The sequence below is a fragment of the Momordica charantia genome, assembly GCF_013281855.1.
Source record: "Momordica charantia cultivar OHB3-1 chromosome 10 unlocalized genomic scaffold, Mcharantia_2.0 BLBB01000010.1, whole genome shotgun sequence".
Taxonomy (NCBI): Eukaryota; Viridiplantae; Streptophyta; class Magnoliopsida; order Cucurbitales; family Cucurbitaceae; genus Momordica; species Momordica charantia.
Window position 1 is genome coordinate 22,044,518 of NW_028275158.1, and position 17,163 is coordinate 22,061,680.

General features: G+C 35.7%; 3 protein-coding genes across 4 annotated transcripts; 1 reads left to right on the forward strand and 2 right to left on the reverse strand.

Annotated features, from left to right (window-relative positions):
- Positions 1-1,091: 1,091 nt before the first annotated feature.
- On the forward strand, positions 1,092-8,044 carry XLG3 (extra-large GTP-binding protein 3). Its single transcript, XM_022289619.2, has 9 exons — positions 1,092-1,381; positions 1,947-3,008; positions 3,130-3,267; positions 4,899-5,003; positions 5,094-5,279; positions 5,806-5,986; positions 6,087-6,325; positions 6,490-6,662; positions 7,125-8,044. The coding sequence occupies exons 2-9, from the start codon at positions 2,028-2,030 to the stop codon at positions 7,717-7,719; spliced, it is 2,598 nt and encodes an 865-aa protein (XP_022145311.1). The 5' UTR covers positions 1,092-1,381; positions 1,947-2,027; the 3' UTR covers positions 7,720-8,044.
- A 16-nt stretch (positions 8,045-8,060) lies between these two features.
- LOC111014797 (Proteasome component (PCI) domain protein) lies at positions 8,061-12,218 on the reverse strand. Its single transcript, XM_022289621.2, has 6 exons — positions 11,989-12,218; positions 10,553-10,999; positions 9,929-10,009; positions 9,379-9,575; positions 9,185-9,284; positions 8,061-8,542 (listed from the first exon to the last, which is right to left on the reverse strand). Exons 1-6 carry the CDS (start codon positions 12,136-12,138, stop codon positions 8,357-8,359), a joined length of 1,161 nt encoding a protein of 386 aa, XP_022145313.1. The 5' UTR covers positions 12,139-12,218; the 3' UTR covers positions 8,061-8,356.
- Positions 12,219-14,175: 1,957 nt separating this feature from the next.
- LOC111014798 (uncharacterized) lies at positions 14,176-16,874 on the reverse strand. Of its 2 annotated transcripts, none has more exons than XM_022289622.2 (3): positions 16,385-16,874; positions 15,523-15,699; positions 14,176-14,539 (listed from the first exon to the last, which is right to left on the reverse strand). In XM_022289622.2, the coding sequence occupies exons 1-3, from the start codon at positions 16,448-16,450 to the stop codon at positions 14,357-14,359; spliced, it is 426 nt and encodes a 141-aa protein (XP_022145314.1). In that variant the 5' UTR covers positions 16,451-16,874; the 3' UTR covers positions 14,176-14,356. The 2 variants fall into 2 exon arrangements, with proteins under 2 accessions (XP_022145314.1, XP_087984511.1); XM_088128385.1 differs by lacking the exon at positions 16,385-16,874 and adding an exon at positions 15,814-16,089.
- Positions 16,875-17,163: the final 289 nt, after the last annotated feature.

The following is a 17,163-nucleotide window of genomic DNA, read 5'->3' on the forward strand; positions in this document are numbered from 1 at the left end:
CTCTCACCCGGATGAGTTGGATTAAACGCCTTAAAATTCTATCCATATTACTATCAATATTTTTACGTGTTTATGAATTTGAGATAAATCTATATTATCACAAAAATAAACTGACAGAATATAAAGAATATCTACAAAATATCAGTAATATAGACAGGATATTTCTTAAAAAAAATATAGACATAATATTAATATTAATAATTTTGAACTTTAGATGAAAATTTAAATATTTTTTATGAATTTTTTATTTTCATAATCTTTCCAATAATATTTTTCATCGACATCGATATTTAAAATTTTGAAATCAATACCATCGCCATTTTAGTTTTTTTTTTTTTTCCTAAATAGATGATAACTTCAACTTTCAAATCTTACACAAGTTTATTAATATTTTAACTATTTCACAATGTTTCTATAATGCAACATTGTCAATTGCAATAGCAAATTAAAAGTTGAATTGCAAACGTTAAAACATGTCAATCATATTAAGGTAGGTAACCACAATAGTAAATCTATGTTTTAATTATAATATTTTAACATTTTTTGAAATCGCTTAAAAATTCTCAATTTAGTATGTTATATGTTTTAAGATTGGTCAACCCTTTTTTTACCAAAAAAAAAACAATAATAATAATAATGAAATAAACTTCTTACCTATAAAGGTTAAAAAAACCAACAAAATTTTAAATAATTATTATTTTTTAAACAGAAATAATATTAAAGCTAAAGAAAGTATTCTCTCAAACTCTATATTCTTAAAAAAGATCGTGTCAAATTATAAGCACTCCTCTTAATTTTATGAGTAGAAATTACTCAAATCGTCCCATAGCATTCATAATTTCTTCAAACAAATTAAAATTATTAATATTAATATTATGTTCGCATTAATGGTATTTTATTATTTTTTTTTCGATACTATATCGATGTTGATTTGAAAATATTTTAATATTCTGAGAACGTTTTAAACAATTAGACTAAATCGAGAAATTACAAAAGAAAAATAAAATTAGGGAGTAAATTTAGATAAAATTCCAGTTTGTCGTGTGTGTGGACATCTGGCAATTGGCAATAGCTCACTACGTCTGACTCTCATCGCTCTCTGCTTGTGCTTGGATTTCACCATTTTCTTTTCTTCTTCTTTCTGTTTCTCTCTCTACTGCGCTCTTCTCTCTCTCTCTCCTCGTCTTTTCTTTCGTCCATGGTGAAACTGAACTGGTGGGTTTTGCAGCAGAAGCTTTCTTTGCTTTTTGGGTTCCGAAAGCGCCAATCAAAGCTGAAAAAGCCGCTCTCAGTTTTCAATCTTTACGATTCGCTTTCATTTTGTCACTTTCCCTCATTTATTTGACTCTCTCCAAAAGTAAAGCGTTTACTCTTCAAAAGGGTATTTCTCATTTCCCCCTTTTTTTTCTTTTTTCTTTTTTTTTGTTGTTGTTGTTGTTGTTTTAATCTCGGTTTTATCTTCTGGTAAAATAGTCTTCGCTTTGAATATTTGATTCCTGTGGTTTTGTTGGGTCTGCTCTTCTTTTTTCATTTGTTTATAGTTTGTTTGACTCTGATTTTTTCAACTCTTGGATTGTAGAGGTGGCTTCGTTTGCTCTTTCGAGGCTTTGAAAAATATTGCTGGATTTGCGTTTTGGGTGTTCTGATTTTGACTGCAAACTTGTTGTATAAATGGGGTTTTTGTTTGCTTTTTGATTTTGAAGCTTTCTTAAGTCTCCGAAACTCCGATTCAAGTTCGTTCTCTTGAATTTTTATAGTTCGATGTCTGCCATTGCTGTGATTTGGTTGAACTAGGAATCAACAATCCATGGCGGCTCCTGATGAATATCCTTGTTAGAGTTTTCTTCGTGTCATGATTGGTGTTTGTTTCTACTGCTGACAATTTCTGCGATATCTTTGTTGATTGGTGAAGATTGTTAAGCTTTATTCGTGGATTTCTCTTGTAGGAAACTATATATAAGGAGAGTTCTTCTATCTCAAAAGTGTTCATAAGTTGGATTTAGTGCTCTGGTCTAAACTACAGCGATATGTCGGGCGAAACAGAAAGAAGGGAGGAAGAAAACTGGAGAGAATTGGTGAAGAAGATGCTTCCACCTGGAGCATCTCTCCCTGAAAGTGCTAGTGATCTAGATTACTCTATAGCTATGGAGTATGAAGGCCCACCAGTGATCTACGACGTTCCAAGAGTCGAACCCCTTGATGTAAATCCTCGCATAATTCCGGTTGCAGAACCTCTATCTGAATCCCAAAGGTCCATTGCCAATAACGGCCCTCCCACGATTGAACCAATTCCTTTGCCAGTCTCTCGTATTGTTGGAGTCATGAGTTCGCCCACTCACAGTCCAAGGGTATCAGGAAGTTCAGAATCTGTAGTGTCTGTCTTGCAAAACCATGATTTTTCCTCAGCTTCACCTTCAGCCTCCCCAGCTTCAGTTCACAATCCTCCTAGTAATCAATCTAAACAAGTAGTCATTGATGCGAGGAGAGCACCTGTTGTCACTTTTAATACTGTCGATCACTCCCATCGAAAAGAACTTAACGTCGAGAAGCAAGTGTATCCGGAGTATGTTGGAGTTTCAAAGGAGAAGAAGAAAAAGAAGAGTAGAGTATGCTATAGGTGTGGGAAGGGAAAGTGGGAAACAAAGGAGTCATGTCTAGTTTGTGATGCCAAATATTGCAGCAACTGTGTGCTTAGGGCCATGGGGTCAATGCCTGAAGGGCGTAAATGCGTCACCTGCATCGGTGATCCTATAGACGAGTCTAAGAGGTCGAAATTGGGAAAGCATTCGAGGGTCTTGTCTCATCTACTTAGTCCTTTGGAAGTCAAGCAGATTATGAAAGCAGAGAAAGAGTGTCCTGCTAATCAGCTTCGCCCGGAACAGCTGATCGTGAATGGATTACCCCTAAGGGCCGAAGAGATGGCAGAATTACTTGGATGCCCTCTTCCTCCACAGAAATTGAAACCCGGTCGCTATTGGTACGACAAAGAATCTGGTCTCTGGGGAAAGGTGACTATAATTTACTAGCATTAATGTATCTTTTCTACTGATATTTTTATTGTTTGGCCATGTCAATACTTTTGCCTCTGCAACTAGAACTTCATGAAGTACTTTTGTGTTGGTCTGACAGGAAGGAGAAAAACCAGATAGAATCATTAGTTCAAACTTAAGTTTCACTGGCAAACTTAGTCCCCATGCAAGCAATGGAAACACCGAAGTTTACATCAACGGTCGAGAAATCACTAGACTCGAATTAAGGGTGCTTAAGGTACACCTTTTGGCTTCATTAACTGGAACTTAAATATTATAATTCTCATTGTTTTTGTTTCTGAAACTGTAACTATTTTTCTTTTTATATCATATGTAGTGACTCGTTTTCTTGCATCCCCTATCCTAGCTTGCTCATCAAATATGGTACATCTTCCTTGATCTATAAGCATATAAGGCTTTGCTTTTAAAATTATTGGTACCCATTATAATGTGGCTGTCATTTTCAACTATTAGATACTTGGTTAAAAATTATTTTTTATTCACCTACCCATACATTTAATGGTTTTAAAAGTGACAGCTACATTGTGTTAGTCACCTCAAATAATTTTTCTTCTGGAGCGTTTTCCTCTTATAAAATAGTCTTCCTTGTATAAAATAAACTGCTAGTAAAACGTACTCCGTTTGATATTTTTACTTCGTATGATAAAATGTTAAACCACTCAATGGTGGCACCAAAAGACGTTGTGTTTGGAAACAAAGAAGCCTCAAAGTGGAAGCAAAGTAACAAGAGACAGAGAGATGGTTTACTTTAAACTTTACACTTTCACCTTTCTTTTGGCAAAGGATACATCAAGAAGGGGAGAAGAAAAAGTTGAGATCTTTTTGTAATATATCTAAGATATTTATATTGACAAGGAGAACGGTCCAAAGAAGAATCTAACATTTTTGAGTATCTTCCATTTCTAAATAAACTTAAGAATAATTTTGGGAAGATCTTGGATTCTATCACATATATGTTTGAATAAAGGAAGAGCAAAAAAGGATGTTAGGGTCAAGGGTATAAACTATGATGATCTCCATTTCACTCAAGTCTAAGAAAAAGAAAGAAAAGAAAAATTGGGAAAAAGAGATGAATTTTTTAATGACAATTTGGTTTTGCCTCAGCTGAGACTTTTAGCCCCCATGTTGAAAGTGAAAGTATTTTGATCTATTGCACATTGACAAGAACTGTATGTTATAGTTCTTAAAATAAGTTTGAAAAGCTTATGAGAAAATTTGGATTTTCACCAGAGTTAAAAGGATACTGATCTAGAAGTCTTTGTTTGTAGCAAGTGCATTGAAATCATGAGTCAGCTTGATTATTATTATTTTTTTTGAAAACTGGAAGTCGGAACTTTGCTCTCCTATACTCAAGGGCGCCGGCGCCTACCCAAAGACCTGGATGCGGGAGACATCAAAGGTTTTTGATAACTACGCTCACTAGAAGATTCGAACTTGAGATCTCTAGGTCAGTATGACCAAGAAGACCCCAAGCCCTTACTGACCTAGAAGACCCCAAGCCCTTGCCAACTGGGCTGCCTCTTGGAGGCTTGAGTCATCTTGAATATTGAAAAAAAGTTATATCTAAAATGTAAGAATTATATGCATACATATTGAAGCATAACTAGATATCTTATATTTGTTTAATTTTATCTGATTTGGTTGGCTGGTCTTGAACACTGCAATTTCATCTATCTTTAGAGGAGCTAACTCTTTCACTGATTCTTGGTTTTATTTCATTGGCTTCCTCTAAACTAAAGTCTACTCAAAAAGGAAAAAGGAAAAAAAGAAGGTTTTCCATTCTGTGCTGAGTTCTAATGGTTTATGGTTACTGCTATAACTAGACCTATTCATGCTATTATTTTTCAGTTGGCAAATGTACAATGCCCGCGGGACACCCATTTTTGGGTTTATGATGATGGCCGCTACGAGGAAGAAGGTCAGAACAATATCAGAGGAAATATTTGGGAGAAGGTGCACTTAAAACCTTTTGAATGAAGTCTAACTGATGTCAAATTTATCCTTTCTATCTCAAAAACCTTGTGTTTTTTTTTAATAAGGCAGGCTTCGACACGGTTCGTCTGTGCTTTGTTCTCGTTGCCAGTGCCACACGGTCAGCCACCTCATGGAGTGAGAGAAGAGGCTAGCAATTATACAACAGTTCCCACCTATTTTGAGCAGCAAAAAAGGGTTCAGAAACTCCTGCTCATTGGGATTGAAGGCTCTGGAACTAGCACTATCTTTAAGCAGGTGAAAACATGCCATTATTATTATTGTTATTTTGCACTCATATCATCACTTTCTTCTTAGGTTTTCACATTTTCCCCAAAATTATATTGGAATCATGTAATATAACTTAATGTAGGAAGTGGATAAAAGTAGGAACTTATATATACAAATATTGGTAGAGTTGGGAAGTCATCAATCAAAAAAAAAAAAAAGTATTCTAAAAGGAAGCTGAAAGGCGCTTGATGTGTTTAGTTGGTTCAAACAGTCTGAGTTTGAACTTTTCCTTTTTATTTTGCCAACATAATTGTATAAATATCAGTAGGCTGCCGTTTCGTGTTCTTTCATGTTTCTCCATGAAAGCTTTGATTCTGAGCATATTCTGCAAAGAAAATGGTTTGATCTTGCAATTGTGAGGTTGGCATTGGGAAGTTATCACTAGGAAAGCTTGAGGCCATTGCAAAGGAAATGGCCTCGATAAAACTGTTTAAAATCTATTAGAAATGAAACAATTCCATCCACTATCTTCAATATTTATTTTTCTGGGCAGGGAAAGTTTTTGTATGGGAACAGATTTAGTGCAGAAGAGCTTCAAGATATCAAGCTTATGATTCAAAGTAACATGTACAAGTATCTCAGCATCTTGCTTGACGGTCGAGAACGATTCGAGGAGGAGTTCATAAACCGAAACAAAGCTCCAAGTTCCCAGGGGGATCAAGCTCTTGAAACTGGTAACTTTTGCAACGATGAGTTCATTGGCCTTTTTTCATATTCACTTATTGAATGAAATGATACTAATGCTTCTCCAACTACATAATTTTCCGATGGCAGATGGAGAGAGGGAGGTTAGGGAAAGTATTTACTCCATCAACCCAAGGTTGAAACATTTTTCCGATTGGCTCCTCGATATCATCGCCACTGGAGATTTGGACGCGTTCTTCCCTGCTGCAACTCGCGAGTATGCTCCATTAGTCGAAGAGTTGTGGAAGGATCCTGCCATCCAGGAAACATACAAGAGAAAAGACGAGCTCCACTTCCTTCCCGATGTTGCCGAGTACTTCTTAAGTCGGGTACTCCATTGTTCAATCATTAATATCTTTGTCCTTATACTCGAAATTTCAAAGCCAGAACTTTTCATTGGAGATAGCATTATCTGTCCTGTCATCTTCATATTGAATCTTTAGGAATGAATGAGTTATTCCAGGAAAATGCTTAGAAGTTTTTATTGTTTCAGGCAGTGGAGGTGTCGAGCAACGAATATGAACCTTCCGATCGAGATATCCTGTATGCAGAAGGGGTAACCCAAGGGAATGGGTTAGCTTTCATGGAGTTTTCACTCGATGATCGGAGTCCGATGTCTGAGACCTACACCGATAATCTTGAAGCTCCGCCCCCGCCTCTCACTAGGTAATATATTTTTCCATCCTGCACATTCATTGCTCTTCTCCTTGTATGTGGATGAGAGGATTGTAAATACTTTTATGCTCCAGTGCTTGTGATATCAAAAGTACTTGTAATCAAAAAACCATGCTTAACAATGTTGATGCTGAGATGGGGAAAGAAATTGTCCTGAGAGAATGTGTAAGCAAAAAACACTTCTAAGTAGTTTGATTATTTGAAAAGTGCTTCCAAATTTTGTAGCCAAACATTCACATTTGTGTTGGGAAGATTTTTAACCATCTAAAAGTACTTTTGTCATTAAACAACACTCCCAAACATTTTGCCCCACGCAAGTTTCTGCTGGGGGCTGGTTATGTAGCACTAATCTTTTACTTTGTGAACATTTCTTTCATCAAATCGCTTCTTGATTGATGTATTCATGTTTTTATTTTTGATAAATGTATGTTGACTTGTATTTTGTTGTTGCAGATACCAACTTATAAGGGTAAGTGCCAAGGGGATGAATGAAGGTTGCAAGTGGGTAGAAATGTTTGAGGATGTTCGAGTCGTCGTCTTCTCTGTTGCTCTCAGTGATTTTGACCAAATGTGCCTTGCGCCAGAGGGTAGCGGCAGCGGAAACCTATTACAGAACAAGATGATGCAGAGCAAGGAGCTCTTTGAGACGATGGTCCGACACCCTTGCTTCAAAAATACCCCATTTGTGTTGATACTCAACAAGTATGATCTCTTCGAAGAGAGAGTAAACCGAGCGTCATTGAACGTTTGCGAGTGGTTCAACGATTTCAGCCCCGTCCGACCGCTGCATAGCAACCAATCATTATCTCATCAAGCTTACTACTATGTAGCTATGAAATTCAAGGACCTTTATCAATCCATCACGGGTCGTAAGCTCTTCGTGTGGCAAGCTAGAGCGCGGGACCGAGTGACTATCGACGAGGCATTCAAGTATATAAGAGAAGTTGTGAAGTGGGATGAGGAGAAAGAGGAGAACTACTATGGAGGACCTGAGGATTCCTTCTATAGCACAGATGTGAGCTCATCTCCATTTGTTAGACAACAATGATGATGATCTCAACAAATATTCCTTGTACTAGTTTCATAGATAGAGGCAAAAAAGAAGGAAAGGCATGTGCTTCTCCTCTCCTTGAATAAGGTTATTCTTGTAATATTTTTTCTTTTCAAGGTTTTGATTTCTGCTTGGGCAATAGGAAGGCTGCAGCCCAATGATCTTCTTCTTCATATTTATGTTCAAAAGGAAGAAAAATGTTGGATTGATGTTGTAGAAGAATGGTCTTGTAACTTTGTATAGAGAACTCCTCTTAGGCTCTTGGTAGCAAATCTATTGCTTCCCATATTTGATGCATGAACAAATGAGTTTAGCAATGTTATATGAAGTCTAATTCATAAGATTTAAAATTTTTTCATGAAATTGATTGGCATGGAGCTCATTAAAACTCAATTGTATGCAACTAAAGTAACAAATACAGAATTAGTCCAATAACCACTCCAAATCTGTTCTCAACAACTTCTCCAATCCATGCTCACTTTGAAAACTAACTAGACTGAAGTGGAGGCTTCTGCTTCCAAGAAAATGCTTCAATAAAAGACAGCTTGAAAATCAGTTGTTCTATGGCCTTTGTTTTCTCTCTCCTCCCCTTTTTCTCTCTTGCTAAAGTTGTTCAGGGATGAAATGAAGAGGATCATGATGCAACTAGGTCGGGAGTCTCGGCCTCGACTGAAAGCAAAGTCGAATGCACCTTATCCACCCAATTGTCCAGCCGGTCTCGCAGGGATTTGATCTGTTGAATGCCCAGAACCCTAGGTTGCACCCAAGAAACATGTACCGTCCCCTCGACTTGATCGATTATACCCTCTATAAGGTGGACCTGCAATAAAATTCGCCCAGTTTCTTATCAATTATCATAAAAATCCACTGGGCAGTGGTAGAATTCTTCAATCATGGAGAGCAAAGAAGATATGAAACCCGTAACCACCCGAGAGACAAAACATGTCGTGCAAGGTATTGGAAAACTTATAATGCTAGCCTAGAAGCAGATTTATAGTTGTGGCTCCTCAAAGCATTCACCATTTTTTTTTTATCAGAAACCTGTGTATATATTCAAAAGAACAAAGAACAGCCTAAGGCCAGGGGATGAGATGAAAGATTCACCAATAAATACAGAAATACAAAGCCTTTTTCCCTTTTACATCTTGTCGACAAGTGAACGAGTGGTTCTTTATTTTCCTCAAGTGTTGAGAATGTTATAATAAAATAGTTTATTTCAACGTTATGCAAATTTTTTCATCCATCCAACTAATTTCTTCCCCTACATTTTCAATCTAGTACAAATTTTTATGCATTCCATATTAATATCACCACTGCTTTTCCTGTAGGTAAAATCTGAGTTCTTCCAACATCATAATTTCACTTGGCTAACCTTTTTATTTTTTTAATTCGAAGTGACCAAGTTCATGGACAAATTTGAAGCAAATCTTCTTGTGAGCAAATAACTACAAGTGAAACTTACAGAGAGGCTCTTCATTAGTAGATGCTCCACATCCTCTATTGAAAGTTTTGTCCGTTCTGCTATAACATTCAATGGAATGGTTCGATCTTCAGACGGTCGGCTGCAACAAAACCAAATTAGCATAAAAATGATACAGAAAAATCAAGTCATTGGGCAAAAAGTATCCAGCAGACAAAGGAGCAAGGCCTGCATGCCTGAAGATGATTTCCATGAGGCAGAGAATGTTGATTTTCTCTAATAGCTTCTTCTCATTTTCAACTAAAGCTGGTTGTGCCCTTAAAGCTTCATTATGCACTTGACACAATTCTTGATAGCGAACTAGATCACCAGAATTGAATGCCTGAAGTATGTAGTAAAGCCACTCGACCTTTGTTCCTAACAGACTTTTGATCTGAAGTGACAATAAATTGCACATACATGTCAGGTTTGAAGTCCAAAATAAATAGTCATGAAAAGATTAAGCACCGACTAAAAATATTTACACAAATACACCACAGATGATTGTTGAATGTTGATGCTGTCCTTAATCACTTCATAAGTATGAAGACCCTTGTAATCACCCTCTCAAACTAGAGTATTTATTAAAAAACTGTGCGGTATTCGTTTTTACTCTATCTTAAGGATAAAAAACCAACAAGGAATTTTTTTTTTTTAAATGAAGGGAAATATAAGCCCTTGAAAGTAATGTACAACATTATATAAAGAGAGAGCAAAATCATAATGGATCATGGTGCAAATTCTTACAATAGGATGTGCAAGAAGCTCTCCGAAGTTGTAGATGTTATCTCCCAGGAGTGCAGAAAGCGACAAATCAAAGGCTAAATCCTACAGGTACAACAATAAATAATAATTTAAATAATTAAATTAAAACATGAACCGAGTATGAATAGAGAAGTGACAAGGCTATTGGTCAAATTAATTTGTAAGGTAAGCTATCCACTAGAAGAATTTTATAAATGAATCAACGAAGCAGAAGCTACACTCATTAATTACAGACAATAGGACCATATTCGTTCTCTTCAAGGAATGCCTTGAATGACAAAGATGGATCATTGCATCAAAAACTTTAAATTTCTCGTGCACTATGTCGGCTTATTTTATGTTCCCCTAATTATACAAGTGAAATTTTCAATGATGTCAGTTATCGGTACTTGGAAGAGTCTATAATCATAAATATCAAGGACAAAAACATTCGTAACTTTAGACAAAAATTCATCCACCCTCCAAAATTTTATAACAAAGAAGGCACTCAAACCCATCATGCATAGGACATAATGAACTGAGTTTGTCTCTTATTTGAAAAGAAAAACTAAAGTTATAAAAAAGAAAAGTTCATCTGTATCTAAAGGGAAAAACTATTCATCATACCAATTTAAAAGAGTCTGACAGTGATTCTACTGAAGTATATGCCAGATAAAGAAGAGCACTTTTATAGAATTCGGCAAATTCTTTGCGGAACTTATAAAACTGAGATGAAACCCAATAATAGCTAGCGTAAACAGATGGATCAATGTCAGTCATGCTGTCAAGAGTGCTCTTTCCATCTTCCAATAGTTTCTTGCACTCTTTTCGATCACCTTGCTCAAGCTTAAAGATAGCTATTTGCATCTTAATATAAAGGATAGGCTCCTCTAAGCGCTGCTCTTTAGTAATCCTTAATTTCTCAATTATCCCTTCAAGATAACCAATGGCAGCTTCTTTCTCCACATATTGCCGAGAAACAATCACAGCAAAATGTGCAAGCTTGAGAAGATTGATTTTGGTCTCAAAGTAAGTGATGAAGTTGTGGTACAACTGTATCAGTGCATCACCAGCCTGAACATTTAGCCATTAAAAAAAAGTATTAATTGAATTTGAGGTTTCTGCATGAAGACATGTAGGTGGAGCATGCAATTGAAGTAAAAATCAACCAAAAATTCAAAATATACAAGGACTCACCGAATAAAACATAAGCTAGATCAACCTAATTTAGAATTATTTCAGCTCTCAGGAGACCAAAAGCATAACCCATCAAATACATACAGCAATTATCCTCTCCTCAATCTAAATATGCGAAGATCATATTTTTTTAATAAAAGGGTGAAATTGGGGAAGTCCAACTCTGGAATTAACAAAGACGCCAGTTCATGCTTACAATCTAATCCTCAAATTTACAAGTGTCAACTTTAAGATTTAAAAGTTCCAAACCCAATAGCTTAGCCTATTGATGTTAGGCTAAGGTGACTTTGATCTTCCAAATTCATGCCTCAACACTTCTCTCTCACATGGATCCAACACGCACGATACGAACATGAAATGGAGAGAAAATGATATGGCAAAGATTAGGATTCAAATCTTGCTCCACTCTAGTCTAACACAAGCTTAATCTTTTCAGTTCATTTTTAACCAATAAGTAAATTAGTCACAACTCACCTCAACCAGATCCTCGTTTCTCCAACTAAAGAAACCCTACATTCGATCTTTTTAACTTGCACACGCGTACTACTGATATTGGGGTGGGGTTGGGGGGATTTTCCCCGTACTTTACATTTCAAATACTCTGAATCCAATAGAGAGTTGAGGGCAAAATCCAGTAAGCTAAAAGAATCCCCAAAGTTCCAAATTCCACGATCTTCTTCATCTAAAGTACCCTAACTTTTCCGGACATTTCACCATCACAAATTCAATTTTAATATTCCCAGAGCCAAAACCCTAACAGTATCCATCCAAAAATGAAAGCATCTAAAAGCTGAAATACTAACACGGAAACACAAATCAAAATGTCGAAATATCCATTGAAAACGTTCAAAGTTGAAAGAACCGACCTGGAAAACAGTCAGAGCGACAAATTGCTCAAGCTTGAGTGTGAGCTGATGCCAAAGCTTCTTCTGGTACAGATCTGCAAGCGTATTGTACCAATCAGCAAGCTCCGGATGCGAGTTACGAAGAGAATCGAGGTACTGTAAAGCGGCCATGGCTACTCCGGCTATGGATGCTCGAAGGGAAAGAGACTCCGATTTATATAATTTGTGCCTTCCTCCTCTGTTCTTTTTCTTGTTCTCAAAGAAAAGAATAGAAAAGCAGAGGAAACTTTTGAGGGGGGGCTTTATGGTAAATTCGGACGCTCGCATGGAGTCGGGTTGGGAATAATCCGACCCGATACGTTGATCATGGGTTATCGGGTTTAATTAATTATTTATTTATTTATTTTTCCTCCTTGGGTGGGAGAGGAGGGCAATATTGCCATCTACTTGGACCAACTATTATGATTTTCTTCGTGTCTATATTTTAAATTTTTATATATATGATTCGTGTACTCTCAAGATGTCTATAATGGTCTTTATACTCTTAATAATTATTCATTTGGTCGGATTTCCGATGAATCCAATGACTCAAATTTGAACTTTGAAATACATTATATTATTAGTTAATAGTTTACTTCAAATTAACAAATTCATCCTTAAAGAATACTTGTTTTTAGATTTAAGAACTAGATATTTTAAAAGCATAAGTACCAAAATGAAACAAATCTATAAGCTTGAATGATGGTGGCTCAATTCATTGGATTAACTAGTTAAGTATTTGCAATTAGATTTTTTTTCCCCAGTTTAACAATATATAGTAATAAGGATTCGACCTTTTTTACTTTTCAGTCGGATACATATGTTTTAATCAGTGGAGCTATATTCAGACGGATCACAATTATCAGTTTAAAAAATAATTAAATTGAGACTTGTCCGATATGATATATATTAATAAAAGAAGAATCTTTATTAGAAAAGTAAAAATTAAAAGATAAAAGTAGAACCCATTAGGCAGGCAGGATATATAGTTAAAATTTTAAGGAAAAGTAGTTAGTGCATTGCAAGTGTTTATTAACTTTAAGAGAACATTACCAAACTTTGCTTAGGTGTTTATTTTATTTAAAAAGAGATCAAAACACAATACTGAATGCACCTGTTTTTTCTTTTAATGGAAAAAAAAGAAAAAAAAAAACAGTAATGCAATCAAATTAGCATAATTGCTTTTCTTGTTTACTTTTTTACAAATATTGTCGAAATTACTATTTTTATTTTGGTTTAAATAATATATTTGTCAATCTCTATTTTTGTTTTTTTTTTCAACTTAATTTCAAAACAACAACTTTCATTTTAGTTTTTTTTTTTCAACTTAATTTCAAAACATTTGTTTTAAAAAGTTGTCATTTTAATTCATTAATTTCTATTTTTATCTCATTTACTTGATCATAATTTTAGTATGACACTCCGATCATTAAATTTCTTAAAATGAAACCATAAATTTATATTCGAAAGTTTTCATTGTATATTCAATTCTGCAAAAAGTGACTAAATTGGTAACTCTTAAAAAGTCCAATGACATAATTGAACATTTTGAAAGTAGAAAAACCGTAACAAACAAAAATTGAACGTGTTGAAAAGTCAAGAACCAAAATGAATCAAAATCAAAAGTAGAGAAATCGAAATAGTATTTAAACCAAACTCAATCAAAAAAAGCTTATAAATTATAATCTAAGCTAACTTAAAATCAAGGATTTTATAGAAAACTTATCCTACGGAGAAACATAGTTCTACCGTCCCACCACTTTAAATATCATAAAGCTCATATTTTTCACAAAGCAAAAGCATTAGCTGTAAAGGTCATTTCATGTATAATATTTGATCATATCCAGCAAAATCCATCTACTATGTTTCCATTCATCAATTGAAACTCTAATCCTTTCAAACTTTCGTAGCCATGTGCTGGTAGTTACACTTACCTAACATTAATTGGCTTCCCCTGCTTCCTCTAAACTCTCGAAAGCCCGAGCAGTCCTCGTACGCTTTCATATTTCGAGCTGAACAATACTTCCTTGCTCTTGCTTCCTCTCCTCTCTTTTTCCTGTTTATCAAAAATTTGAGCGAGTAGGAAAGTATTGTCCTTTCAGTCTTCAACACGTTGCAAGAAGTCTTTTAGTACCGGAACAACAGAACTAATAGACTGAACACAGAGAGTTGAAGATTTGAAGACTAATCTTTTTAATATATATTATGTAAACGCTGAACCTGTGACATGGGGCATTGTACATGGAAAAAAAACAATGAAGGGAAAAAATTGGATGGAGGGAGGAGATAAACTTGAAAAAAAATACTGTATGGGGAACTTTAAATTCCAAAGGATAAGTAATTAGCTGTTCTATATCCCAGATTCCTCGAGTAGGTTTAGGATGTTACGTTCGGGAGCACTGATCGATGGTAAGATCAAGCGATTTGGCCGTGTCGCCTGTGGTCTTGTCTCGCCAACTTCAGCTTCCTTCATCACAGGCAAATCTGCCAGTTTACGCATACTCGCAGATCGCTGCTTCCATATTGTGCCATCCTAGTGATTGAGGAGTTCAAAATCAGATTTAGATCTCAAAATATATCTCAAATCTACAACCTTCACCAATAAGTTTGGCAAATGAATATGGAAATCAACAACATCATAATTCCCTAACAGTTAATCCAATCGAGACCAGCTTCATAGCTTCAAAACTTCACCTATCATAAATGTTATACTTAATCCACAAAACCCGAGAGGGCCGAGACAATACATATTGTGCAAGTAAATTTTTTAACAAACTTTGACAATAGTGCCCTGGGTGGAAAGAGAAAAAGAAAAAAACTTGCAGGTAGACGTATCGACACCTGCATACTAAATGTTCAGAAAGAGGAAAAGAAATCTCAAAATAAGGTATCACTAATAAATAGAAGCTAACAATGACCTTAAAAGCACTTGTATTTTTTCAGAAAGAATCCTCAGCCAAACTTTTACATACTTCACCCTCATAGATAAGAGAAATTAATATCATTCAAGTTGAATGAAGAACAAATTAACCCAAGTCCTTCTGAATCCATAGTTCTTTGTTTGATCTCACATGTTTGAACTAACTTTACCAAATCGGCAACATTGCCCGGTTGGGGTTCCTAGAAATTCCCATGCCAGGAAACCCCATAGGCATAAGCTAGAAATTTAAACCTATGACTTTGGTCCTTTTCCAATGAAGGAACGCCTTTACTCTATGAAGCTTATATTGGTTTTTTGTATGGTTCTAAATTTCGCCTTTAAAATCACGAGTTGACCTTACAAAATTAATCTAGAATATTCAATTTTTGCGACCGCAACTTGTCTAACACTCATGAAGATAAAGTGTTGAGCCACTTGCTTCGCCTTGGATATATACATATGGTATAACAGAACTAGATCTTGAGCCACTTGCTTCGCCTTGGATATATACATATGGTATAACAGAACTAGATATAAGGATCGGATAGGCATTAAAATGAACAAAATTGTACAAGAAGATCAAGTCTGCAGCTCACATTCAGAATTGATGGTTCAGGCAATGGGCACTGAATTGGCCTGTCGTTTTCCAGAGGCTCGACTGGGTGTTCAACAGGCTTGAACTCTACTGCTACTTCAATTCCATGAGAAGCAGCAGCAGAGGTTGCAGTTACGCCAACGCTCTCCGGGTTCGGAGGCAGTACTTCTCTCCCATCCTGCACCAAAATAAGCACACTTTATCAGCATCAAACTACCCAAAATATCCAACTAAAAGTGTAAAACATCTAAAAAGTAAAAGAAAACATTGATCCAGATTGTAATTTCCTGACCTCCATCAAAGTTTCAAAATAAAACAGCAATATGCTAAGATCTCAGAAGCAAAGAAACCATGGAAATTATAAACATAAATGCTAAAAATTGCTCCACTACTATGGAATCAAGTATCAACGACGTTAACTATTCTTATTATTATTATTTTTAAAAAAAAGACGAAAATCAGAACTAGATTCGAGTTTCAGATGACCCAAGTCAAAGAATTCTACAAAAATGACCCCAAAAGAATCGTATTCCCCACAATAACAAGTCAGGTAAGATTCCAATTTATTAAAGTCAACCAATCAATCAGCCATGGAAAACCCAAAAAAAAAAAAAAAAGGAAGACACTTTCGAGCTTTCCACAAGAAACAGCACATCAAGAGAACGCAATAAGTTCAGAAAAGAAAAGGGCAAAATCAATCTAAATGACCAAATCGCAAAATACAAGACATTAGAAAACGATCAATCGACAACCCATCACATCTAAAGCGATCGATTAATCGAAGCATACAAATTCGGAAACAGTTGAGTTAAGCAAGATAAATCATAATTTCCCAAATTGAGAGAGGTCAATTAACTACTTACAAGAGCGCTCTGAGCTCGTCGATGGCCTGCTCTGCTAGAAGAAAACCTTGAGAAAATGCCCACCATCTGTTTGATGAAAAGCCCAAACCAAAAATCACAAGCAAAAACGAAATGGGTATTGAGATCTCCCCTCCTTTTGCTCTAAAAACCCCGTTTTCTCACTCTTTTCTCTCTCTAAAATAGTGGAAACACCAGAGACAAACATATGAGTCCAAAAATTTTCAAACCCAAGAAGGATCGGATCTCGACTAGTCCAAAAGGGAAACAGAAGTCGCTTTCCCTCTCTTGAATTGCTTACAGGGGAAGAAGAAATTGAATTGGGGAAAACGAAAGGATAGCTATTAGCTTGGTTGTGGTCTGTGGAGGGTGGAGCTTTACTTGACGTGAGGGGTTTCGATTTAGAATCTTTGGTTGTCTTTTTGTAGTAAAAATTGCGTGGATTTGGCTTTGGCTTTGGCTTTGTAATTCTCTGCTCACTAACACTAACAATAAATAAATAATAAAGCTGTGGAGAAGATGGAAAGGCAAAGGTCGGCAGAAGGCATGGAAGGAAGAAGACCCAACAAAGTACATTAAAAGAGATAAAAGGGAGAAAATCCATTTGGTTGCTTATTGGATTGTAAGATTTTAGGGGCAATTTTTGGAACAAAATTTACGGTACTACCAGACTATATGGTCCATTTCATTTATTACTTGTCTCGTCAATGTCATATTAAAAATAACGTGAAGTGAACAAAAATATAAAATTACAATGTGAAGTGAAAAAAAGAGTATGGTAC